The 27,739-nt window shown below is 39.3% G+C and overlaps 1 protein-coding gene across 3 annotated transcripts; it reads left to right on the forward strand.

The window, feature by feature from the left end:
- Window positions 1–27,343, forward strand: plekhg4b (pleckstrin homology domain containing, family G (with RhoGef domain) member 4B). 3 transcript variants are annotated; one of them, XM_087813055.1, is made up of 24 exons: window positions 1–181; window positions 5,122–5,319; window positions 6,939–8,124; window positions 11,627–11,815; window positions 12,576–12,699; window positions 12,852–12,945; window positions 14,314–14,400; window positions 14,508–14,624; window positions 16,553–16,651; window positions 16,799–16,941; window positions 17,820–17,958; window positions 18,043–18,165; window positions 18,251–18,415; window positions 19,045–19,868; window positions 21,076–21,325; window positions 21,470–21,559; window positions 22,853–23,077; window positions 23,149–23,319; window positions 23,384–23,561; window positions 24,330–24,446; window positions 24,512–24,778; window positions 25,810–25,997; window positions 26,089–26,140; window positions 27,205–27,343. In XM_087813055.1, the coding sequence occupies exons 1-23, from the start codon at window positions 131–133 to the stop codon at window positions 26,128–26,130; spliced, it is 5,067 nt and encodes a 1,688-aa protein (XP_087669181.1). In that variant the 5' UTR covers window positions 1–130; the 3' UTR covers window positions 26,131–26,140; window positions 27,205–27,343. The 3 variants fall into 3 exon arrangements, with proteins under 3 accessions (XP_087669181.1, XP_087669179.1, XP_087669180.1); XM_087813053.1 differs by having other exon boundaries at window positions 14–181; window positions 26,092–26,140; XM_087813054.1 differs by lacking the exon at window positions 26,089–26,140 and having other exon boundaries at window positions 14–181.
- Window positions 27,344–27,739: the final 396 nt, after the last annotated feature.

Below are 27,739 nucleotides of genomic sequence, written 5' to 3' on the forward strand. Positions count from 1 at the left end.
CGATGACCCGACGCACCGGATTACGCTCCGGAGACGAGAGCCGGGGGACGACGGCGGCGCCGTTTGTTTAGATAAAGGATTTTTGTTCGTCAAAAAAAAAGAGGGACTTGAACGTTGTCAGGAAGGAAAGATGCACCCGAGAGCCAAGTCACGCAGTTGTGACAATTACCTGAGCATCAAGGTATGAACTTCATCCTCCTGTCGCTGACGTCATATCCATGACTATCATCTTAAGATGAGATAATGCAAGACTTTATGCAACTTCTCTGCAACATTTCCACGCTGGTGAAAACATGGCTGTATTTGTCAAAAACTCTTAAGAATGACAGTTTTCCTAATCTAAAGTATTTATCATACAATAAGGGTGTTTGTTGAAGTCATTGCCCATCATTGTTATCTTCCCCTCATGGGATTTTAATTTAATATAAACCATCGGTCAAGTTAATGCTTTACATGCTGTCACTTATATTAGTTAAGATTTATTATCAGTTCAAACCTTTAAATATCCAGTAAACTTTGTTCACATTGTACTTAAAACTAGAACTTTATAAAGAAGTTAAACTGTTACACTTGTCACTACTTTTTGCAACTTTTTTCTTTCACTATTAATACCAACTAGCATTTTCGCTACTACCTTAGTTTCCAAAAAGATATCAACACACTTAAGTGGCACAAAAAATATATTTCAATATTGAACACCACTGTATTGATCTATAAATTTGCTTATTTATTTCATATCATAGTAACTTTATATTTATTTCTCAATTTAGAGTGTATAAAATAAAGTAATTCGATTTTCTTTTATGTACTATATTCTCACAAATATTAAAAGCTTTTGTTTATTTTTGTATTGCAATTAAGATCTCGTAGATCCATGGCTGAGGACGAGAGGATACAATTGACTCCGGCAGCTTTTAAAACTGATGTTTGGTTTTAGTTTGAAAACAAATATAAGCAGTTACGACTTTTATCAAGAGTCATTCGGTCTTTTAATCGAGCGACACCAGAGTCGACGACTGAGGACGAGAGGATACAATTGACTCCATCAGCTTTTAAAGCGGATGTTTGGTTTTGGTTATACTACAACAAACGAAGGCAGTTACGACTTCTTCAAGGGGTCATTTGGTCTGTAAATTCTGCAACACCAGAGTCAAGCACTCAACAATACTACAATATATATTCTGGTTACTACAGTATTACAATTTATTGTATTGTTGCACCAGTATTATGAAACATCCCTACCTTAGTATATTAATATTAATGTAAGCTACATGTTTCTCAGTGTCCACTCCAAACATTTGCAGCATTTATATCTATTCAACTGCCTAAAAATATACTTGAATCTCCAGAAGTACTATCAACTGACTTTGTTGACCCCCTTTGTCCTAACTGTCAATTCCCATCACTGTCCCACTCATCCAAGGGACCCCCACCTCTTGTTATTCACTCCATTTTTGAGATTCTAAAATATCCATGTCGGGCTCAGTGAGTGACTTACACACAGTAACACTCTTGTCTATAGTTTCAAAAAAAAAAAGAGAAAAGTCTGTCATGACTGCGAAGGAATAACATCCTGCCTACATTGTTTATGTCCTGTCGGACAAAGCCATTAGTCTGTTGGGTCGTCAATCGGAGAGTTCTGATAAAGATGCTGGGAATTCACCAAGAAAATCCAGGAATAGTTGGAAATACCAATTATCTAATGGAATAGAATTACAAGCAATTTTAAATCAATCCGGAGTTATGTTGAATAACTTGTGTAACACCAGCTTCTTTATAAAATACTATAGAAATAGTGTAGAACTGGGATAAAGAAGGAAAATCTGTCACCTATAGTTGAACTTGTGATGTAAACATCAGGACATCATCGACATATACAGTGTTTCTACAGGAAGATGTTTGGCTGTTGAGCCCCGAGGGAAGGAAACAATAAAGTATTCAAATGTCCTTAAATCCTATATTTACCGTTGGGATTAAAGGGGGGGGGGGATCTATTTGTCTAGTGAAGAATGCTTGATGTCTAAAAACAATGTAACGACTCCTGCTTCTACACCGTCCTTTAGTAACTACCTTGACCATTTTTTTGGGAATTCCCTGCCCTGAGTTTGCATCTCATTCTCCTCTGAGCCGTCACACCTGACTCTTTTGTTAGCGTCCTGCCACCTGGTAGCAGAGCAGGTCTGGGCAACTTGTGGCCTTTTGTCAGACTTTTTTTTTTTTTTTTTGGGACCGTTGGGTGGATTGGTTAGCGAGGAGCCTGCGTGGGGGGCTCCGGAGCTCTCCTGTTACACTCCCCTGGTGGCTTCACGCTCTAATGGAGACCTGGTAGGCAACTTCTTTTGTGCCTCTGACCTACTAAATGTGTCAGTGACCACTTCTTGGTCACTCTCTCTTTGTGCCTTTGTGATGCCCTGGCTCCTTCCACACCGACTTTTCGTCTGGTTTTCTACTTTCGTTTTAAAACTGAATTTACCAAGTTTAAAAGCCTTTATACAGCCGAGCAAACCTAACCTATGAATGCAGAATTCCTTCGCAGGACCGACGTTCTGAACCACTATCTGTCGGGACAAGAGTCTTCCACCTGAGGCTATTAATTAGCCATGTAGCCCTCTATCAGACAGGAAGCTCCCCACAAAGACCTTGCATCTGAGTGGGTGTCCTGGCTGAGAATCCAAGGGCTAAAATATTTACCCATACACCCTGAAGTCTCCTGCCTCCTGGTTGCGGATGAAAGGGTTTTGCAACGTCTACTTTTTTTTTTTCAGATGTTTACTTGATGAACAGTTTCTCATGGGATCATTTTTCTTTTTCTGGCCTCGCTTTTACACTTAACTTTGTGTCTAAATGTACGTTTTGCATGAATATGTGTCTTTTTAGACCTATTTTTAAATACATCTATATTTATTCTAGGTTTTTTAATGTTATTGTTACCTAGCTGTCATCACAGAACCTTCATAATACAATTTTTTTTAATATTTATTAATGCCTTTTCCCCTCAAAACATTTTTTTTTGGTCCATTCTATAGTATTTATAATCAACAATCATTTATAATAAACAATTTCCCGAAGGAGACCTCCTGAGGGATCAATAAAGTTCTACCTAACCTAACCTAATCATAGCTAATATTAACCATATGTTTCTCAAAAGTTTTAGTTATGTTGATGCTTTGTTGTGGATTCTATTTGAAACAAAGCACCTTGTTCTGAATGAGATTCATGCGACAACTATGTGAAACTGGGCGTATCCAACGCTTGTCCAGGCGGTATTTTTAGAGCTAACAAGTTAAACTGTTTTTATTACTCAGTGACAGGAGTTGATCAAGTTCTTTTAAGAATCCCAACAGTAGAATGTTGTTTACAATTTCGCCCCAAGGCACTAAAATGCTGTTGATTTCGCATTGAAATGATGGTATTTATTTTTTCTGCTGCGTGGCCAAAATCTTGTAAAACCTTAAAACGAAACTAGCCGGTCTGTGTTTTGAGGGCTTTCCTTCCATTGTTAGCTAACGTCCAATAAAACAGCGTGTCTTTTTCTTTTTTTTTTCTCCTCTGTCCTGACTGCTACAGTGACTAATGCCTGGAGACATTGTTGTCTCTCTCGAAGCCGTCGACTGCTAATGGATGTGGGTGTTTTGTTTCGGGACACCAACACTGTACATACCTCTCAGAGAGGCGGGGTTCACAATGAACGTCTTGTAGTAGAGCCGTGGCATGTGTACCGATCCACTGAACTGTACTCACTCCCCTAATTGATGGGTCCGAGCGCTTTTTGGACCAACAGCATAAGTGCTAAAGCATGGGTTGTAAATCCATTGAAGCATAAGTAGCAGCATGATTTTTTTTTAGTTTTTTTTTTAAAAGAGATCTTTTGTCGTGTGAGTGCCGGTGATGTACGTTTAAATGCTGCGTCTTCAAACCTTTGCTCCCCTCACCATGGTTAAGAGTCGTCACTCTGTGGGACTTTCCCTGGCATGCTATCTGTTTGGCTGGTTATCACTGTAGACAGATGTCTCTATTCCACTGTTGTGTTCCACCGGGGAAGGACAGATAGCAAAGTGATGTTTGACCTTGATGATTTTCAAGGGAAAATGATTTTCACGTCCGTCCCGTTCAATGTCAGCTTGACACACTTCAACAGCTGGGGAACAAACAGGTTATTAATACACAAACATGTCTTTAAAACTCCTCTTAAGTTACTTTATTTATTTCACTCCTACCTGCTGTCTCACTCTTTGTTCAGGTCGCAAAAGGTCAAAAGTGACCAGGGTTTGTTATTAGAGGACAATGTTCCAGTGTGAACTTTCCATTTCGACTGTTTGTGTCCACTCACAGTGACGTTAACGCTCCCAGGTGTTTCCCCTATTTTCTGATGGAAAGACAATAATGGCGGACGTTTCCTGTCATAGTCAAACTTCCTTTGCTTCGCAGACCGAGCACGACCAAGAAATGTATTTTTACTCGCAGACCAGGGACGGTTTCTATGAAGTGAAATGACTAATTGAATGAATAATTAAATAAATGTATAAATATATATAACTGAATGTATAAATCATTTTAATTAAATGTGTATTATATAATGTGTGGTATTTTCATGTACATATACATTTATTCATTTATATATTTTGACTTTTATTTATTTCTAAATTTAATTATTTACGTATTTCTTATTTAATTTTGAATGATATTGACATTTATACACACGTTTATTTATTTATAATAAGGTAATTTATAGTCCTTCATAGGTTACATTCCAGAATAATCATAGCTCAGCATCGACAAATTATATTTGCTTATGCAATAAATTCTGAACAATTTACCTTGAAAATATTATATGAAAATATATCTTTTTTAAAGCAGTCGAGGATTCACAATTCTCGGATTTACTGTTGCATTGCATTATGGGAATCGCAGTATGAAACAATGAGAGAAGTATTTAAGTTTGATTTTTCTTCAGCCACTTACGACTTGTTTTCTCCATACTTTGCTTCACAATGAATTAAAAAAAATACCTTCTTAAATATCAAAGTATCAACTTAATACTATGTAAAATTAGTTGAACTGTAAAATAAAGTGTTTTGTGTGCGATATCAGATCCAGTACTGACGATTGTTTCTCACGCAGGACGCTGAGTCGCTGGACAGCTGCATCCAGAACACTTTATCGGTCCTGTACCGCCCCTTCAGCGTCACCGCCGCCACCGTGCTGTGGCAGCTCTTCAGTGTGGTGGAGAGGCAGTACCGCGGCGACGGCCTCCGCTGCTTCATCGACTTTCTACTTCCTGCCAAAAGGATCCTTCAGACGGTCCAACAAGAATCCTGCGTAAGTTGTTTTTGACGCCAAAAAGGTCGACGCACGAGTCAACGGTGTCTTCGGGGCGTCTTTTCTCCAAAGGAATTTGATGGTACCTGATGTGAGTCTTTTAATTACATGCTTCACCTAAACCCTGACAGTCGCACCGCTGAGTGACGTGACAAAATGTTTGGGACAAAGGAATGTGAGAACAGTGCAGCTGAGTGGGAACGAGGCAAAAAAAGACTGAGGCAGAGTTGATTGTTGCAAAGAAGAAAAGCTGAAAAACCAGCCATTTATCTCTGAATAGTCACTGTTGTACTGCCGGGGAGCCTTTAGAAAATAATCTTTGCCATCCAAATCTCACCAAACCCTTTTCTAAAGTGCTCAAACGACATGGCGGGGTTGGGCCACATTATGTGCTAGCAAAATTCTTCTTGAAGAGTAGTAGAAAGTAGAAGTAATATACTGTAGAAAACTGACCAGAAACTGTTTCCTTCAACTGAGAAAAATCTCTAAACTTAGGTTGTTGTCACAACATGATCTGGATCTTATAATCCATGCGTTTGTGTCTTCTCGTCTGGATACTGTAACAGTTTATTTTCATGTCTTAACAAGAAGGATCTGTCTCGCCTGCAGTTAATACAAAACTCTGCAGCGAGAATTCTGACCCGCTCTAGTAGAAGAACTCACATTTCTCCGATCCTTAAAACTCTTCACTGGCTTCCAGTTTCTTTCAGGATCAACTTTAAAATTCTGGTTCTTACTTTCAGATCTATTCATGGTCAGACTCCTCCTTACATCAGTGATCTGATCCAGCCTTACACCCCAGCTCGGGCTCTGAGGTCTCTGGATCAGAATCTACTTATGGTTCCTCGCACACGGTTCAGGACCAGAGGAGAGAAATCCTTCTAGACTGTTGCTCCTAAGCTTTGGAACGATCCTCCTCTCTTTTTGCACTTGATGGATCTACTGACTCCTTCAAGAAACATCTTAAAACATTCTTATTTGTTCAGGCTTTTCCTTGATTTTCTCAGACTCCTGTGTTGTTCTCAGTATTATCTTGACCTTTAAAGTATATATTTTATTGAGTATTGTTTTGATTGTTAAGCGCTTTGTGACCCTGGTTTGGAAAAGCGCTATATAAAAACAAATTACTTACTTACTATCTATGGTTATCATAAATTGCATGCATTTGTCCAAAAAATAAGATTTTATATAGATTCATACAGGCAAAGGGTCACACTTTGAACCCTGGGCTGCACTTTCCGCCGGGTCTGTTGCAAAGGAATAACCCCTGAGGGCTTACCTTTCAAAACAGTTTGGCTGGCTTTGCTTCAGACATTTTTATTCTGATCGTATCAGCACGCCGTTTCTTTAGAAATCCCGTAAGATGAATTTCCAACCCCAGAGCGCCTGCTCCAAGAGGTCTCCTTTTTAGGGTTTGAGTTGCGGTTTCTGCATGACGAGGCCTGACCAGACAGGTTTCTGCTCTTCAGTCAAACGTTGGCTTGCGAGTGATTCATCTGGTGCGTCTCCTGGAAATACGTTGCCTTTCTAATAAGCGGAAACATGTGTTTAAACAGGGGTTTTGTGGTTGATAATACCGCTTAATAGCCACTGATGGATTTCTCCGTTTTTCGTCTCAGGTGAAGTTCCGAGGCCTGCTGTTCTACCATGAAGGGTGGCCCCTCTGCATCCACGAGAAAGTCGTCCTGCAGCTCTCCCCTCTGCACAAAGTCCGCCTAAAGCAAGGAGATTTCTACTTCCAGATCGTTCCTTTGGGCCGCAAGACCGCCAAGCTCGTGATAAAATGCCTGTCGGCCAGTGGGCAGGCCATCGCCGAAATCCCCATCCCAGAGAGCATGTTCAGCAGCATCTTCGCCGATGACTTCCTACAGAATGTAACCTTCGAGCAGAAGCTGCACCCACTCCAGAACTGCCTTCTTACGACGGGAACGGCGGTGTTCCGGACGCCGTGGAAGAACGTGGCCAACCCTTTGTTCGTCGGCGGCACGGCGGAGAACATAATGCAGCCGCACTGCGGCCGAGGCGTCTTCCGTGGGCACCTGAGCACCTGCAGCACCAGCGGGTCTACGGGGACGTTGGACAGTCACCGAAGCTCCAGGGAATCCCTGCTTTCTCAGGGCGCGGACTCCACCTTCTCCGAGCCCACGTCGCCGAACCTGAGAGGCGAAAACCACCGGATCGGCACGGGAGACGTTTCCAACCCGGTCAACGAGACCGGTCCGAGCGGCGAGGACGGCAACGTCGACGACACCGTGTCCAAGATGCTATCGTTCAGCACCGACTTGAGCGACCCGGGCCCTCGCAAGAGGATCCCTCGGGAACCCCAAGGGAACTTTGAGAGCAGAAGACTTTTTAGGAAATCCTACATGGAGGCCCTTCAGAACCCGATGAGCCTCGGGTCCAGCTCGGAGTCGATCCTGGAGGAAAGTTCGGAGCACAGTCCGACTTTAAGAAACGGATCGGTGACGCCGGGCAGCAGCCCGGAAACGAGGACGACCTCGCGGGAACACTTGTCCCGGAGGCTGGGGAGCCGGGGCTGGCTGAGCGGGGACGACTCCAGGCCCAGCACCCCGCTGATGTATCTCCAGAGGGGTCTGCGCAGCGCCGAGAGGAGGGCCGACCGTCGGTCCAAGTCGCTGGAGAGGACTAACAAGGTGAAGAGTCATCGGGAGAGATCGTCCTCCGGAGGTTCTGTCAGCATCTCCCCCAAGAAACTGATGAACGGTTACGCTCTACGCTTCGGGAAGTTGGACGTCGAGGCGGCTTTACCCGGCGTTGAGAAAAGGAGCGGCAAAGACGAGCCAGGTGGGTCAGAAGTTACCCTGTTCTTTAATTTAGATGTGTGACACCTACCCTTCCTTGAATGACCACCGCGTAATCGAGGAGTCGGGAATATTCAAAGTGACTTTAAGTAGCGTCAACAAGGAGGAGGGGGATCATCAGCTTTTAATCTGGTCTGACTCTTCACACTTCTTAAATGATTTGTGACCCGGAGGCGGCAAACCCGGGTGATGATAATGAGGATTTTCTCGGGCAGGTTATGTAATCGTAGCCCGCAGCAGGACCAGCTCCAACAGCTCACGGGGTGGCAGCATTCAGAGTCTTTAAGTGGAGAGTGATCTGATGCTTGAATGCCGTCACTGGTGACAGATTGCTTTTCAAAGCCCACTCTGTGTGTTCTTTGGCAGCTGGAGGGGCTGTGATGTATGGCCCAACCCTGGAAAATTGACTTCAGTTTCACCGGCGTGTTTTCTTTGCCACTTTAGTTTGCTTTGTTGTGTGTTGGTTCATTCAGGGTAACTCTGGGAAAATAGACAATGGGAAGCATACCTCGGTGGGAGTAAAGCCTTAAAAACACAGCTTTTTATCCGTCAATTGAAACCTTTTTTTATCCCCCGAATTCAATATTGTCATTATATTTAATCTCCCTTCAGTTAAAATGTACTTTTTCTACGAAAGTATTTTTATATCATGATATTGAAAAGTTAAATTAACATTTAAAAAGGTTAAACTTTGAATTCTTTAATGGAAATGTTTTGTTTTTAAATTGAAATATGAATGAATTCAATAATATCTTTACTACAGGTTTATTTATTTTTTAATTCAATTCAATTCAAAGCGTTTATTGTCATAGATACTACGTACCATGACATTTTTACTTTGTACCCCCAACAAAAGTGCACGGTATAAACATATATATATATACATACATATATAAATAGCTATATATACATTTGAAAGAATAAAATCGAATATTATTCAATGATTCATATATTTAAAGGTAGCATTTGCTTTTATGTTATAATTTCATTCAATCATTTGAATAATAGCTGAATTAAAAATATATTTTTAAATATTGGAAAAATTAAATAAACTATGTGTTAGAAAATAGATCCTTGAAATGTACTTATTAACAAAAGTCAGCTTTTTAATCTACAAATAACTGTATTCAGTGATTTAATAAAACACTATTAAACCCTTTAATTAACAAATAACATAATTTAAAGCATGAAAAAAAACGACAACTTTTCACTAAAGAAATTCAACTGTTTAATATTCTAATGAAAATGATAAACATCCATATTGTTTTTAGAGAGAACCTCAAAGAGTTTTCTGTTGTCATAGGTAAAAAGAAGCGTTCCCACAAAAGACCCTGCAACCCCGTTGACCCCGGCGTCCCACAATGAGACAGCCATACAGTAGAGTCGAGGATGGGGGGGCTGCCCTGATCCCAGATGGGTTGCCTGGTTTCACAAAAGTGTCCTTTGTGAGCTCCTGGCTGATTCACTGGTCGAAAAGAGAGCTTTCTCAAACTGTGCCCCCATATTTAGCGAGTCCATTCAACATGAAACACGAGACCTCCGCTCGCCGAACTCAAGTCAGCAAGTGCAGCCGAACATGAATCAGGTGGAAAAAGAAAAAAAATGTCAACGCTAACGCTGTCGTGGCTACGTTTTTGTCCGCAGACAATGCACAGGAGGCTTTACCCTACATTTGTCACTTCCTGCCAAAACAAAGAAATTTAGGAAACGTGCCACAAACGCTCACAGGTCACAAGCGTTACACAGGAAACTCACTGGAACAATAGAGGCTGATCTACTGTCACCGTGTTCACCTCCGAAAACTTGTAAAAGGTAGAATGTTTTCAACTTAATGGACTATAATTGCTTTCATTAAAACAGGTCCACGCCAGTGTGTCAGCAGAAACCCTGCAGCTCCCCTGGCTTTATGAGTTTCACTTCTTTGTATAGCCTGCATTTTTTTTTTTACACTCCCACTGGCATCTTTTTCTTTCTTTAGTCGCCCTAGGAGACAGAAATCTGTGGATCACATTTCTAAAAAACCACATGTCTGTGTGTTCTGACACATCTACACCCGAGTCCAAAATGTTTTGTCGGTTGTGATGATGATGAGGAGAGATAAGTCGGTTGTTTTGTTGTCGGGTGTTGTCGTGTCAAAACAAATTAAGACTCAACACACCTCGCTAGACAAACGTTTAGGCTTCAGTGAGACAGATCCCTGCACTAGCTGGTGAAATATCTTTTGTTTTTTTGTACTGTAAATAATCTACTCTGTTGGTTCATAAGAGGAATTATTGACTTTTCATGCTTGAATTAACCAGAACAACATGTTTAATTTACTTTTTATATCTTCACAATATAGCGAATTTAACTATTTTATAATAATAGTTACATGAATTAATATTGTAATACATTGATTTAATATATGTCATTTTTTTATTCTGATGAAAATATAAATATGCAAGTTTATTTTATTATTATATAAAACAAAAAGTTACCTCTTAAAATGTGTTCAAAGTTTTATCTTTTATAGCAGGAGTGTGCAATAACATTTCACATTATATACTGTGAATGCTGCAAGGGGCCGTCAAGCCAATAGAAAGAAGGAACAAAACCTACAAAAGAAAGAGAGAAAGGTTGTTTTAATGCAGTGACATTTTATAACTAAGTGAAAAAAGCTTCAGTTGTTGTTTTATTATGTATAAAGTAAATGCAAAATGTGATTAAAGGCATGTTTTTTCTTTCAAGTAGGAATAAATACTTGCAAAAAAGGCAAATTAAACGAGAAAGTAATTCCTATAACAAAAATATGTCAACATTTTATGTTGAAATGAATAATTAAAAACATTTTTTTTAATTAAACAATGTATTAGTGGAAAATCACAGAATCGAAAAACCGTTTGGAAACAGGTTTTTTTACCTTCTTGAAACCAAACAATTGACCTTTGAAGTGGATTGAAGATGCTCTTAAGATATGTTTGTTGGTCTGCTTTGCCAGAAACAAACTCAAGTCCCAGGTGATCCTCCCAGAGTCTGTAGTCTTGTTGTTTAACTTTAAATATATAAAATATGCTTATTTGTGAACCCAATCAAACAAATACATTGTTCATCAAACTTTACTGATTAAATCGAGACCTTATTTCTCCGAGAACCCTCTTATAGTTCTTCATTTATTCTTGATCTATCTATACGAACCACGGTTTCAGCCTCTCGCCGTCGACGATCATTATGGAAAGAACAGTTGCTCGGGAATGTCGGGAACAACATTCCTATAAACGCAGCCTGAAGGCTGAGGTTCTGAGCATCAGATCCTGACTCAGCCTGACTACACCTGGTCTCCAGCGTGAGTCACGCGGTGAACTCACCACTCCTGCGCACCTTTTAATAATCACTCTTTCTTAAAGATTCACGGTTATTATGGGCATCTCGGGTGAAAGGAGTGTTTTGCTAAGTGACGGCTGGTCTTGTTGTCGGATCACACACTGAGGCTTCTTTATCTTCTCCAGGGCCACACGAGGACACGGGTGAAGGCAGGAGGCAGAAGTATGCGGTGGACGAGTCCAACGCTAAAGCTGCCAATGGCTCTGCTGTCCAGCTCACCTCGAGCACTTCACCTGAGCGTCACCTGTGTCTGCCTAAACTGGGGTCAGAGGTCAATCAGGAGCTGCTAGCATCTGGTGCTGTGATATTACCAGGTATTGACGGCTCTCTTAACCCCCTATGTTAGAAAATATATGGAAATACACTCAAATTATTTTCTTCACGATAGCGTATCAATATTCAACAGCAATGTATCCATTTTTATTTTTTATTTTAGGCTTTAGATCCCAGAGACCTCCTTAATAAGTGTTGTAAACACTACATAGTTGTTTTTTTTGGTGGCAACACAGAATAAAATAATGAAACACAAAATAAGCAACAGAAAAACAGAAGGGAATCAGTGGCAGAGAATCATAATCAATATTTTTTTTAAAGTTTTTATTATAATTTCAATAAGGTGTTTATAAAATAAATAATTATATATATATATTTTTTTTTAATTTACAATTAAAATGCAAATATTTACAGCGTTTCTTCATTTTTGTGCTGCAGTTAAACTTCTATTATATACAATTAAATCCTGCAAGATCGAGGTGACTGAGGACGAGAGGATACAGTCGACTCCAGCAGCTTTTATAAGCTTGTGTTTCATTTTGGTTTCAAAACAAATTAAAGTCAAAATACTCCTGCAGTACTACAGATATTGTTCCTCCAGTATCGCAATATAATGTATCGTTGACCTTGTAAGTAAGTAAGTAAGTCATTTTTATTTGTATAGCGCTTTTTAAGACCAGGGTCACAAAGCGCTTAAACAATCAAAACAATGTTCAATATTGTATCGTGATACGTCAGATTCTCGCCAAATTCTCGCGTGTCTTCATGACTTGTCGTGATCAATACCAACCTCTCCACCAGGAGGTCGGGATCGCGGCGGGAGGGCGGTGCTGCAGGTGTGCAGCAGGGCTCAGGTGTGGGCAGGTGAGAGCTGCACCGTCAGTGACCTCACCTGTTTACTGGGCTACTACTACTCAACCCTGCGGTGAGTTTTTTTTCCAGACACATGACTCTTGTTTTTCAGTCTGAACTGGACGCCCTTTTATCTGTTTGTGTGCAATCTAATCCCCGAATGTGTCGACAAGTTGAGATTCCTCTAGTGCAGTCGCCGAACTGAAGCCTCTTGTTACCATTCAGGGAAGAGAGGCGGGACCAAGGGCTGACGGTCGTGATGGACTGCAGGAGGCAGTCGCCGGTTCCTGCCCTGTTGTCATCTCTGGCTGAATTTCAGGTGAGACCACCTCAGAAGTAAGACCTTCTCCGTCCTCCACATGTTGAAAAAACATCTCTTTATTGACAAAAAGGTTCCTTAAGTAGATGTGAAAATTCTTTTTTCCTTTAACTTCACCACAAACCGTTACTCCAATTTTGTTTTGCAATTAAACTTCCTGGAGATGATTTTTATTCTTTTTTTTTACTTGTCAAAAATTAAATTAAAAATATCTACCTTTATTTATAGGGGGTACAAAATACATTGCAATATTTTACACATTTTTTCCCACAATAATGTAGTGGATTTTTTGGGGGAGTTTATTTTTAATTATTATTATTAGCGTTCTTTTATGGTTCATATTTCAAAAAAGTGTGCTTAAAATAAAATAAATAAATGCATATAAAAAAGTAATTTTAAAAATATTTACTGCATTTGTTCATTTTTGTGTTAAAATTAAACTTCAGGCCTCTAGGTGGCAGCAGTCATTACATCCTCCGCAGCTAGAGTAAAATGAAATCCCAGCCATGACTGAGGACGAGAGGATACAGTCGACTCCAGCAGCTTTTAAGGCTGATGTGATTTTGTTTTCGAATTGTATTTTATTCTCATCGTAGTACTTTAATGGTTTAAGATAGTGTGTATAAAAAGACGTCAGTACGTCTGCTGCAGCTTAAGTAACAATTAAATCCTGCAAGATCCCTACCATGGCTGAGGACGAGAGGATACAATCGACTCCAGCAGCTTTTAAGTTTTGACATATTTTGGTTTTTAAACAAATGAAAGCAGTTACGACTTCTTCAAGAGTCATGTGGTCTGTAAAAACACCAGAGTCAAGTACACGACAATACTACAAATATATACTTGTTACTACAGTATCACGATATACCATAATATATCGTATTATTGCTTCTGTATCGTAATACATAACGTATTTCCAGATTCTTGCCAATACACACGACTACTAATAATCGACGCAAGATAAATGAAAATATGTTGTTTCTTTCTGGTACCAAATGTCTCTTTAAAATCATCCTTCAAGGATCATTAAGACGTACTTGTCAAGTCAATGTACATGTTTTTAATGTTCCCTACAACACCCTTTGTCTCGTCATGACCGTCTTAAGATTTGTTGACTGCAATTCCAAGACATTTTTGTAAGAAAGGACGGCCTCAGGGCTGTTAGTGGGGAGCCTGTGCCTGCTTGTCTTGTTTTTTCAAAACCACACACCGTCCGCGCTGATGCAAAAAAAAAAAAAAAGACGTATCATCACGTTCTGATGATGACTTACTCCATCACGGCCGACCACAGCACACGCCCGCTTTGAACTCACGCTTGTAAACGCTGCGTTTTAAACCCCGACCGTAAATGAAAACATGTGTTCGCAGACTTCAGCGCCGAACGCACTTTACTCGGTTCTGATCCTGGCGGACAAGGAGTCGACTGCCAAGACGGAGAGAGACGTCCACCTGCAGGTGAAGGAGAAACATTTTCATTCAAATAAAAATCCCTTAAATCCCGACGTCTTTGCTTGCGAAGTCCAGTGGAAATTCCTGCTTTGAAAAACGTTCTCCATCGACAGACGGAGACGCTGTCGTCGCTGAAGGCCCTGCTGAAGCACGTGGACCAGAACCAGCTCACGAGAGAACTGGAGGGCTCCTTCCATTACGACCACAACCACTGGATCCTCTTCAGACAGGTGGGTGCGACCCAGACGGTGAATTGCTCAAGAGCAGGTGTGGTGACAGCTGTCGAAATGTTTTTTTTGTTTACTGATGGTCACGACATACTGGGCTTTTCACACGTCGTATGTACATCCATGGCAACAGAAGCAACATGTTGGTGTGAACATTCTTCACATTATTAAGCCTGGTTTAGTGAAGGCTGCACACAGGCTGCTGCTTCTTCTTCAGCTCTTTCAATGGAGCATTTATGTCGAGTAAAAGTCTTTATTGATAACAACTTTTAATCGTCTGGTTTTAAATAAACATAATTTAAAACCTTTATGTTCATTTTATAAAACTACTATACTTTTAGATTTCAAGTTTTTGAAAAAGCATGTGGAACATTAGCATTTCAAGAAAGAATTTTGGATTTATTTGTTCCTCTAGCTGCGGAGGATGTAATGACTGTTGCCACCTAGCGGCCAGAAGTTTAATTTTAACACAAAAATGAACAAATGCAGTAAATATTTTCATGCTAAATGCAAATAAATGTTTTTAAAATATTTTTAATATGCATTTATTCACATTATTAGTGCAGGCTTTTTCTTGATTTTCTGATGTTGTCTAGAACTTTTAAGCATTTATTTTATTGCGTATTGTTTTGATTGTTTAAGCGCTTTGTGACCCTGGTCTGGTAAAAGCGCTATACAAATATAAATGACTTACTTACTTCCTAAGATGTGTTTGTCAAACTCATGATTAATGTTCATGTTGATTCAAAGATGCCAGTTATTAAGATAAGATCAGGAACAGAGATTATCGACGTCAACAATTGTACAGAGACTTCCTTCAACGGTTAATCTGAGGTGGAATGAAAGGAATTGTTTGCTAAAATATTTGGGGTTTGATTTGGTTTGAGACGACACAATGAACAAGTCACATTCCATGTTAGTCATGTGTTGTTGTTTTTAATCTTTAAATCAGCAGGAGATACATGACACTTTGTGTCCAAGGTGTTGTTATGAAGGGAAGCTAAATCATATGTGCAAATCCACATAAACACATTTTAAGATTAAATTATGTTTTGTTGAATAATTGTTGTTGGAACGTGGAATTCTGGTCTGGGTTTCAGGGTTGCATCATTTTCTTGTCTATGGTCTGATGTGCTTGCTGAATAAATAGTAATAAAAACTAGTTTATTAGCCTGTAATGCAGTCAAATCCAACGTTTTTTTTTTCCACCAAGGGCCTACAAACTGCAAAAAGTAAATCCTATAGAGTTTGTGTTTCACTCATTTGCACTAGTTTACAGGTTTATTTTTTAATATAAACTTAACTAACACAAGACTCTTGACGTGTCAAAAGCTGAACTGAAACTGGTGTTAAGGGTCATTCCTTTCAAAATAAAAGCAAATATGAAATTACCTAACAGTGTTTATTTAAAAAATTAGTTTATGTATTGTATAAGTTGGTTACTTTTTTTTCTTTTTTTAAATAAAGGCTGTGTGTTGTTTGAAATGTGATTGACGGGATCACATGTTGAATCATTGGTCACAATTTTCCTATTTTAAAAGTTTTTAAAACTGAACTTCTAGAAAGTTTTTAAATGTAAAATGGCTGTTTTTCTTGTTTAGAATCCAACACTTCCTTTTGCACATACATTTACTTTTAAAGTAGCTTCTATTGTTTTTAAATAAATCAATAATGACATAATGTATTAATAAAGCTTGTGTTTCACTTATGTTAGTTGATATTCAGATTTTATTTTTTTCACTCTCAAAATAAAACAGTCTAAAGAAACACATATAAACAAGTCATATACACAGAATATATAGTTTTCACTAATGTTAACCATTGAAGGCACTTATAAGAAGATCACAGGATCTTTTTTTTGTCTTACAACATCATTAAAAATCTATTTCCAGGCTGCAGTTTGAACGATCGTCTCTCTTTCTTCCTGACAGAAAATTGAACCGTTCGCCAGCAGCTGCAGTGCAGCCATCTCGTCCCTGCAGGAGTCAATCACCACTTTGAGCAGCAGCTCAGACTTGAAGACCTCTCAGGTCAGTCGCCGACGCCTGCAGGCAGTCTGGCTTCCTCGTCCGTGGGATTTAACAAAACACGTCGACCCTCTTTTTTTTATCTTCTTCCTCGCGGCTCGTGTTGTTTTCTGCTCGAAGCTTAAGTGGATTTTTTTTTCTTTTCCTCAGGAGGTTTCAGACATGATGGAGCAGCAGAAGAAGCTCATGAAGTGCGTGCTGGAAGACGCTCATCTCAACAGATTACGCCTGGAAGGAGGCACCATCCTGGCCCGGATCAGGAAGGAAGAATCCTGTGAAAATGAAAACTACAGGTGCGGAGAGATTGAAATGTAGTTCAGGAGCTGTTTGAAAAAAGTTGATACACTTCAATATTTCGAATACCTGCAGTTCCCGAAGACAATTAAAAAGTCAGTAAAATTAATTTATCTTGAAAAAAAAGAGGCTTATTTGGCATTAAAATGTGTTCAATAAAATTTGACACATGATGAGTAAGATTTTATGTTCATTTTATAACTCAAAGTATTTTGTAACGTTTATTTTTTATTAATAATTACGGATTAAAACACAGTCACAATAGCTGAAATGACAAAAACAGAAAAAATTTGATTAATTGAGAATTTAAAGTCTAACCAACATTTTCAGAAGTTTTTTCCAACTTGCATAAATAATATATAAATAAAATATATATATGTATGTGTGTATATATATATATATATATAATGTGTATATGTGTATATATATGTACTTCAATAAAGTGTGTATAGAATAAAATAATTTGATTTTGATTTACAGTAAAAATGCAAATATTCACATCATTTGATAATTATTTTGTTGCAATTAAACTTTCGGCCACTAGACGACGACAGTCATTGCGTCCTCCACAAGTAAAGGAACAATTAAGTCCCTCAAGATCCTGGCGGTGACTGAGGACGAGAGGATACAGTGACTCCAGCAGCTTTTAGAGCTGATGTTTGGACATATTTTGGTTTAAAAACAAATGAAAGCAGTTACGACTTCGTCAAGAGTCATGTGGTCTGTAAATACTGCAACACCAGAGTCAAGTACTCGACAATACTACAAATATATACTTGATTCTACAGTATCACTGTATATGTTGTATTGTTACCCTATATCTTGATACTCGCACTTATACAGGACAAGTTCAAAACTCTCCACTGTTGTGTCTCAGGGACGCTGTGGACGAACTGTCGTCTCTTTACAACCAAGTGGACGAAGAAGTCCACAAGCTCGTCATTCTGTCCAACAAGTCGCAGAAGCAGCTGGAGAGCCTGCAGGAGATGCGGAGTTTTGAGGAGCAAACACAGAAGGTACGGACGATGAATATGTCAGGATGAAGCTTCTTCATCTGTATCTGTTTATGCTTCAAGATCAAGATCAAGATTGTATTTCAGATCAAACTGTGGTTCAGTGAAGAGGGGGAGAAACAACTGGCACCTCTGGAATGCACATCTTTGTCTCTGGCCAAAATAACGGAGATGAAGGAGAGCTTGGATCTCTTCCTGGAGGAGTCGGTGGTAAATAACACAGATATTGATTCATGGTTTGCTCAAATTCACCAACTTTTGTAATCCTGGAATTCTTCTCTTGTTTGTTCTGCAGCATCAGCAGCGACACGGCCTGCAGTTGGTGAAGGAGGCTCCAGAACATGTGCCGCCTCAGCTCTTCCTGGACTTCAAGCAACATCTGGGCTCCATCCTGGGCCGAGTGGAGGAACGGAAGATCCACCTGGACACTCTCAGCACTCTGTACGAGTTCTACGACTCAGTAAGTCCAAAACAAATCTTCTCTTCTTCTAAATGGTTTATTGTTTCTGTTCCGTTCTCCTGATTATTTCGATGCTCATTGAAACCATGATTCATTTGAATGATCGTAAATCAATCAAAGAAGTGTTCCTAGAAAATATTTTTGTGTAGTTTCTCCCATCAAATAAAACAGCTTAAATTATAAAGAATATGTTCCTTAAAAATATTTCTTTTTTTTTAATTGAAGCGATGTTTTTCTGGATGAAGGAGCTTTTTATTGAATTGAAAAATAAAGAAATGTTGATTTTCCTTTTTTCATAATTCTAGGAAGCCATGATAAAATCAAATATCGTTTATTCGTCGTCTCTTCTGTTATAAAAGTTCAAATGCAGAAATATCTTGATGTTTTCTGCAAAACCCAAACTCTAAAAGTCAATACTTTTTTGGGAAAACCTCAATTAAAAATGATACAGGAAGAAGGGAATTGTATGAAAGAAGAGAAACTTGGATGATGTTCTTGGGAAATAAACAGATATTTATTGTATTTCTTCGACACCAACTAGAGACATCAGCCCATGATTATTCCTTCTTAGCCTTTAACTTCTGGTTCTGGTCCCTCTTGAATTAAAGTGAACCCCTTCACTGTTCCAGGTGAACCCCTGGATGGAGCACTGCCTGGACTACATCCATCATCTCAACATGGACACTCCCAGCTCCCGGCTCTCGTCCACCGTCGTCCCGCTCCTGCAGGACTACTGCGTCGAGGCCTCCAAGTTCTCCTCGGACAACTTCGGTCCTCTGAACGACATGGTGCTGTCCCTGGACAGTCCTGAGCAGCTGACCAAGTGGAACGCGGTGTGGAGCAAGTGTCAGAGGACCAAGCAGGAGCTGGAGGAGACGTTGGCTCAAGTTTCGAAAGCCACCTCCGGAGATACGAACGAGAGAGTCGTAGCTCCCGACGTTCCTAAACAAAATGGACGTCCGCTGTTGTCTGAAGCGTCTTCGGAGGACAACAAGTCTCACTCCGCCGGACCTTTCTCCAAGAGCCCGTCCAGCTCCGTCTCCTCGCCGACGCACTTCCCGTTCCCCCCCGACGGCGCCCTGAGACAGAGTCCGTCCCCGTTCGACGACACCGACAGCGACTGCACGGTGGACTCCAGCGTCTCCTGCCACTCCGAGCCCGTCCACTCGGGGGCGTCTCGCGTCCGCAAGCAGCCCATGAAGAAGATCATGAAGAAGACCGCGAGCTACGAGCTGAGCCCGAGGGACGCGGGTCACCCCCCGGACGCCAGCCACGTCCACGGCTACACGGGCGTCTACATCAAGGGTCTGGAGGTCACCAACAACGTGTGCGCGGAGAAGAAGCTGCAGCGGCCGGACGTGAGCAAGTGCGGCGCCGGACGCAGCCGAAGCATGTCCATACCAGCCAGGAGTCAGAACACACTCAGCGAAGGAGAGTTTAAGAAGCAAAGCAAGTGAGTGAAGGAGTCTCGTTGAATCTGGAATCTATTTTTTAAATCATCAGTATGTGTATGGTTATCAGAGCCCGCTGAATATTGTAGAATGTTACATTTAAAAGGTTGTTTTTTTAAGTATAAACGTATTTTTTTAAATAATTAAATTCAATAATTTGTGTGTTGATGATTTTTCTATTTTTTTAAATGATTTAACAAAAAACAACAAGTCTTTTGTTTTTGATGTGTTTACAAATGGAGTTTGATATTCTAATTCCAATGATTCAAAAATACATTTTATGAATTAAATATATTTTCAATTTGTAGCCTTTTAAATTCAGTATGAAACAGACCATCCTGGTGGTAGAAATATTTCAAAGTTTTTATATTGAATTTAAAAGACCTTTAATGAAAAATATTGATATTAAACTATGAAATAAAAAATCATATATAACACAAATATTCTATTTATTTTTATTTAATTATTTAAAAAAAACTTCTTGATATAAAATGGTTTAATTCAATTTCAATAAAACAAACATTTAGAAATTGTAGAATTTAACTAATAATACTATTCTAAAAATCGTTAAATGCTAAATCTTCTACATTTTAATAAAACATTAAATTTGAAATATTAAATTTACACCATTTGATATTAAAAAAAATGCATTCATTTTAAAATATTGAAATGGTTTTTAAAATTAAATATTTTTAAATTAATAGTCTTTTAAATTCAATATGATTCAGCCAATCATAGTGACACAAATATTTCAACCTTTTTCTATTGAATTTAAAATACTTTTAATAAAATATATTGAATTTAGAAACATTTAGTTTTACATCAAACTCTATGAATGAAACAAACCTATTAAAAAAAGATTCCTTTTATTTACTTATTCAATAAAACTATAAATAACTTTTCAAATATTCATTAGATGCTTAAAAACATCTACATTTTAATTGAAAAAATGAAGGTTTGAACATTTCAAATGTTAAATTTACACCATTTGATATTCTGATGCCACTGATTTACTTCAATAAAAAATGTATTTTTTTTAAATATAAAATTGTAATATAAAAAAAAAGTAAAATTCATCCTTAAATATACAAATTATTGAATTCAAGTATTTAAAAAAGTAGTATCAAAGTATCAAATTTTCTATTAAAAGAGTTTGAAAAGTCCAAATCAACCTTGAATATTCTGCTGACACTGACTCGTGTGTCTCAGTAAAGTGCAGCACATCATGGACGAGATGATCTCCACCGAGCGGGAGTACGTTCGCTCCCTCAGCTACGTCCTGGAGCACTACTTCCCGGAGATGGAGCGTCCGGACCTGCCGCAGGACCTGCGGGGGAAACGCAGCATCATCTTCGGGAACATCGAGAAGCTCTGGGACTTCCACTGTCAGTACTTCCTGAAGGATCTGGAGTCGAGCGCTCACTCGCCGCTGTCCATCAGCAGCTGCTTCCTCCGACACGTGAGTCCATGTTTGTCGCCTGCAGTCGTTTGGTTTTCCTAAAAAACAAGTGTCGCCATCCTCTCTTCTCGACTTCTCCTGTGACGTCCATCACTCACCGCCTGCTCCTGTCGTCAGTGTTGTGATGGTTCTTCTTGTGTGCAGGAGGATCACTTTGGAATGTATGCTCTGTACAGCAAGAACAAGCCTCAGTCGGACGCGCTGCTCTGCAGCCACGGGAACGAATTCTTTAAGGTGCGTCGAGACGCTTCGCTAACATTCCTCGAAGGGTGACGAGGTCAAGTTAAAGTAGTTAACGATTAGTTCGCCTTGTTTGCAAAGTCACTGTCAGGTTTTTGGCGGATGAATCCAAACGGTGTCTGAGATTCTTATTTAAAATAAGATGTTAACACAGAGGTTTATTGACCTGGTGAGTTTGGGTTTTTTATTTTCAGTGTATTATACATAACTTAAGTACAACAAATATTGATTGTTTGTTTTTGTATTGGTGTGTTTCTGTTTCATATTGAATCTATTTTATTTATTATTATTACACACTACAGTGGAAATCATTTGAGAAGTCGTGTTTGACTTCAAGCCATATGCTGCCACCTATTGGTTGGCTCTTGTAAGTGCAGCAACAAAAAAAAGCTTATAATTTCTTATATTCCAGAAGAGTCTTGTTGGTTAAATATATATATATATATATATATATATATATATACATATAAATATATATATATATATATATATATATATAAATATAAATATATATATATATATGGCTACATCAAGCAACAACTAAAAATACATCAAGCAACAACTAAAAATATGTAATTGTTAAAATTTCAGAATATATGGTTTCTGAATTTTTCGTTTGTAATACCTGAATAATAATATGAGCAAAAATAGAATATTTTATTAATGTCTCTGTTAACTTGGGTTTACAATGGTTTACTATACTTTACTTATGTAGTATGAAATGAATAATTCTAGCTTGTAGATCTACATTAAGCTACTTAGTAAACAATGCTAAGTGCTTTTTGAATTAGATTAGATTAACATGTTTAAAAAAAAATGTTGATTCAGGGTTTTTATATTATCAGATTTACTTTTATAATTCAGAATAATACAGGTTAATTGTTGGGTAAGTTTTACGGTGATGTGTGTTTGTGTTTAAGTGCCTTTTGTTGGACAGTCAATCTGTCCAGGGTGTCCTTCTACTCTCACCCTATGTAGCCGGGATGAGATCCTGTCCAATCATGACCCAGTTATGGTAATAAATAGAAGAAAACCCAACAAAGTAAGGCTACTAGAAACCTTTAATAGGCTGAACAAAATGTAATTATCAGAAAAACAAAAAAGAATATACAAAATAAATTTTTCAAAATGATGTGAAAGTTTAACAAAAAAATGTTTTAAACTTGGAAAAAAAATAAGTTTTTTTGCTTTGTTTATCTCACTGGATTGGAGGATTACGTTGTTAAATGATTAAAAATGAGCTTTTGACACTGAAAAATCCCAAAACATCTGCATTTGTGTGTCCAGAACAAGCAGCTGGACCTCGCCGACAAGATGGACCTGGCGTCCTACCTGCTGAAGCCCATTCAGAGGATGAGCAAGTACGCTCTGCTGCTGAAGGACCTGATCAAGGAGTGCAGCCAGAGCCAGGAGCAGGAGCTCAGCGACCTCAGGACCGCCGAGGAGATGGTCAAGTTCCAGCTGCGCCACGGCAACGACCTGCTGGCCATGGACGCCATCCGGGGCTGCGACGTAAGTCGGGAAAAAAAAAAAAAACGACTTCCTGTCTGCGACGCGAGTGAAGAACGGCGTTTCCTCCGCAGGTGAACCTGAAGGAACAAGGTCAGCTGCGCTGCCAGGACGAGTTCATCGTGTGGTGCGGACGCAGGAAGTACCTCCGCCACGTCTTCTTGTTCGAAGACCTCATCCTCTTCAGCAAGACCAAAAAGATCGAGGGAGGATACGACATCTACATCTACAAGCAGTCCTTCAAAGTAAGAGCTCGGATCGGCTTGAACCCCCACTTTTGGAACTCATGACCTTTTTTCCTTCCTCCAGACGGCGGAGATCGGGATGACGGAGAACGTGGGAGACAGCGGGCTGCGCTTCGAGATCTGGTTCCGTCGGAGGAAGTCGCAGGATACCTTCATCCTCCAGGCGAGTTCCTCCGAGGTCAAGGCCGTGTGGACGTCCATCATCGGGAAGATCCTGTGGAGACAAGCGCTCAGGAACAGAGGTGAGGTTTCTCAACGTTGTCAGGCTGTACTCCCGTTCCTCCCAGCAGGGGGCGCTGCTTTATTACAAACTGAATTATATCGTCGATATCATGAATATTGAATTTAACGTTTCAAATAACATTACATTATTTTTTAAATAATCTAATTCAATAATTTATTAATTGCAGGTTGAATTTGTTTGTTATTGAATAATTGAATTAAAAATAAAATACTTTCAAAATGTATTTGTTTCTTTTTACACATGAAGTTTGATATTTTACTTCCAATAATTCAAAATTATTTTTACTCAATATGTATTATTTACTCAAATACCCTTTTCAATATAAAAATGTTTACACAATTATAATAACGTTTTTAAAGTGAATTTTAAAAGCCTTTTTTTTTCATTAATTTTCTTTTTACAATAAAGTTTGATATTGTCATTCCAAAAATTAAAAGAAAATTCATGTTTATGTAGGATTAATAGAGCCTCCGTGATTGGCTGAAATTTGATTGAATTTAAAAGTCTATGAATTAAAAAATGTAGAATGTATTTAATTTATTAATTCATTTTTTCATTATTGGAATTTAAATATCAAACTCTACGTGTACATTCTTTTTTTTTATTCACTTTGATAGTTCTCCAATTTTGTATTTCATTATAGACATTTCGAAATATATAAATTATTATTTAAATTATAAAATTAAAGAGTAAACCTCCATTAAAAACTCTATTTTCACTAATTTTACTGAAGTGATTTTAAATGTTTGGTTGATTTAACCCGTAGAGCTGCGCATGCGAGAGATGGTTTCCATGGGAATAGGAAGCAAACCTTTCATGGACATCAAGCCGAGCGACGCCGCCATCAGCGACCGAGCCATCGATTACTTCATGAAGAACACAGGTGAACCTTCTTCACCTCCATCTTTCCTCGAACGTCAGCCTCTTGACGACGACTTCCCTCCTCAGAGTCCAGAACGAGGGCGTCCATCGCCGTCTCCTCGTACGAGTACGCCTGCTCCATCAAGAGGCCTCACTCCACCATCTCCAACAGCAGCACCTCCTCCTCCAGCAGCCAGTCGTCCTCCTCGCTCCTGGGGTCCCTCAACCTGCACCTCTACTCCTCCCCGTCTCACCTGTACTCGTCCAGCAGCGTTCCCTCCTTCGCACAGTGGCCGTACGACTGCATCGAGGAGGACGAGCTGGAGCAGGACGTCGGCGTTCAGCCCTCCATGAGTGAGTGAATTATTATTATTATTATTATTATATAATTATTGCAGTTTAGAAACACAGCGTCAATATTTGTGAGCAAAGTCAAGTCCAATAAGAACTAAATAGTTAAAAAGACTCGTTCAAAATGAACAAATCTCTGATTTCAGGTTATTCTCGCAAACCAATCCATGTCATTCATTTTTGTACCGATAGGTGTCACTGTTCCGTCGTGTTTATCCACATTCAGGAGTAGGATTGTGTAGCGATAAGTGTTGTCATATTAGCTCACAAACACAAATTCACCTCGAAATAATACTGGCACAACGACAAGAAAAAACTGCAAATTAATAATGACACAAAATGAAACGAACAATGTTGAAAACAAAAATTTGCCCCATAATAATTCTGACAGAACGTTTGCACCAAACTGACAACTCAAGTCACAACATGTTCAAAATAATAATGGAACAAGGAAAAAGAACAAACAAAAGCAAATTAAACACACAAGTTTGCTGATGGTAGCAATAAGCCCCAAAATAATGCTGATAGAACATAACACCGTATTTTGCATGGTAATAATACTGGTACGTTGAAAAAAAGCGACAAATAACTGATGACAGATAAATGTCCCCCCAAAATAATGCTAAAAGAAAAGTAACGTTGCATTCAAATAAAAAACACAAATCACTACATTTTCAAAATAATATTGGAACAGAAAGTTTGTTTATAATGAAAATAACACACAAGTCTGTTGAAAAAATTAGCCTTTAAATAATGCTTACAGAAACTATCATTTTGCAACAAAAAAAAGAAGAGGCAAAAAAAATGTTTACAATTTTCATTGTTTAAAAACCTTTTAAAGGTGTTAATAATGGTATCAATAATGATAGTGCTAGGATTGTTTTGCATGGACCGTGATGTTTGCTGATGACATAGTAATGTGTATTGAAAGTCATGAGAGCTAAAGAATGAATTCTGATGAAAATTATGTTTTTTTTGCTTGATAAAAACCTCATAAATCTCAGTAAAGTAAGAGTGTGTTGTTGGTGCTCCAGTCACAGAAAGTTCAGAAACGTCCTCCCAGTGCAACTCCAGCGACAGCGTGTCCGGCCTCAGCACGCTGACCCTGCCGGGTCACACCAGCCTGGTGCTGGACTCCTACATCAACAACAACAACAACGAGTCCTTCCTCTGCTCGCCCTCCACGCCCGACGACCTTCAACCCCAGAAGTTCATCACCGCAGTGAGTCAGAATAACATTTTGTTTTGATACTTACCAGCAAGTTCTGGGATGAGTTCGGATCAGAACCTCAACAATGTTTTGTGTGTCACAGCAGAACCAGAACTTAGCAGTCGGCCTCTCGACTGTGGTCTGACTTTAGCTCAGTAAGTAGTCGCCTCGGTGCCGTGTGTGTGTGAGTGTGAGTGTGAGTGTGAGTGTGAGTGTGAGTGTGAGTGTGAGTGTGAGTGTGAGTGTGAGTGTGAGTGTGTGTGTGTGTGTGTGTGTGTGTGTGTGTGTGTGTGTGTGTGTGTGTGTGTGTGTGTGTGTGTGTGTGTGTGTGTGTGTTTGCTGCATGACTCTGGTGCTGGTGAAGGTCTCGTCGTCTTTGTGCTTCTGAACCAAAGCATGAATTTTGTGATTTGTTGTGATTTATTTTTCTGCCTGACTTGATAAAACCTACTTTAATTTATAAGGAACTTTAATTATTACTGAAGGAAACAAAGATTCTCAGCCAGAGATTCGATCTGGTTCCTTTCCAGCTGCTCTACACCGAGTCTCGACACGACTGAGCTCGTCTCGCTTTTAACTCGGAGGTGCTGATCCTCATCCTTAAAATCAGTTTTACCCCAACGTCAAAATGAAGACAGGGGTCATCCCTTTAAAGGGCTCGGTACAAACCTCACTGGGCTCCTTTCCAGCAGCTCTACTCCGAGTCTCCCGATGACTGAGCCGATGACACAAGATCTTTGGTTGAACGTTTTAGGTCATAAACATTTTTACTTCGACTCCTTTTGAGAACCACAACTTTAGATATGGAGGTGCTGATCCTCATCCTTTAAAAAAACAACAAAAAAAACAGACACAATATCGTGAATAATATCGTGGCTCCTTTCCAGCTGCTCTACTCCGAGTGTCTCGTTGACTGATCTGACGACATTCTCAGAGATTTGTTTTTTAACAAATTTTTGACTTTTCGATTGATCCTCGTCACTAGAATCTGATCAAGTCATTAAAATATTCATAAAAAATAGCATCTTCATCATAAAACTGTTACCTCAGCTGTTGCATTGCATCATGGGAAACTGTCACTCCCCCATCACTCTTTTAATGGCATGACCTCTTCGTTGCCGCGGCGACGTTTCTTGGACGGCATGCTTTTTTTGACGACAAGAAGAAAAAAAAAAAAGTCCTCACAACGTCTCACAGGCTCCACTTCCTTCTTCCACAGCTGTGACTTCCTGGAGCCGGACCTGTGACATCATCATTCAGCGCCAGGAAGGACCAACGGATGAAAGAAAAAAATATCCTGCATTTCATAAATGTACATGTTTGGTACGTCAGCGTCACATGTTTGTATAAAAACCACGTGTTCATATTGTAGATGAGCTTTTTTTGTATTGTGTATTTTTCATCTTTGTTGTGTATCAGTTTTGTACAGATGATTAAATTGTTGACAAGAGCTGGTTTGTGTTGTTGTTGTTTGACCGACTGGTCGCACAAAAACACGTTTTATCTTTCAATGAATTTGTCTTAAATACGCAGGGAACACAAACTAGTTTTTGTGAAACTGTCGCAGGTGCGTCCGTTAAAAAAAAAAAACACAAAATACTTGTGAGAGCGTGTGGTGAGCTCGACGTGACGACCATTAGACTCGAGGATGAAGATGAGGCTGTGAGAGGCGCTGACATTATTGGACCACAACTCTTCTGCGTGCCTCGGATGTGGTTTCGGTTCGGCTGCACAGCGAGTGACACGATGAAGCG

Source organism: Callionymus lyra, chromosome 17 (genome assembly GCF_982586985.1).
Source record: "Callionymus lyra chromosome 17, fCalLyr1.hap1.1, whole genome shotgun sequence".
NCBI lineage: Eukaryota > Metazoa > Chordata > Actinopteri > Syngnathiformes > Callionymidae > Callionymus > Callionymus lyra.

Coding starts and splice junctions, on each gene's coding strand:
- plekhg4b (XM_087813055.1), top strand. CDS start 131: ATGCACCCGAGAGCCAAGTCACGCAGTTGTGACAATTACCTGAGCATC. Junction 5,320..6,938: donor CGGTCCAACAAGAATCCTGC/GTAAGTTGTTTT, acceptor TTTTCGTCTCAG/GTGAAGTTCCGAGGCCTGCT. Junction 12,946..14,313: donor CATCTCTGGCTGAATTTCAG/GTGAGACCACCT, acceptor ATGTGTTCGCAG/ACTTCAGCGCCGAACGCACT.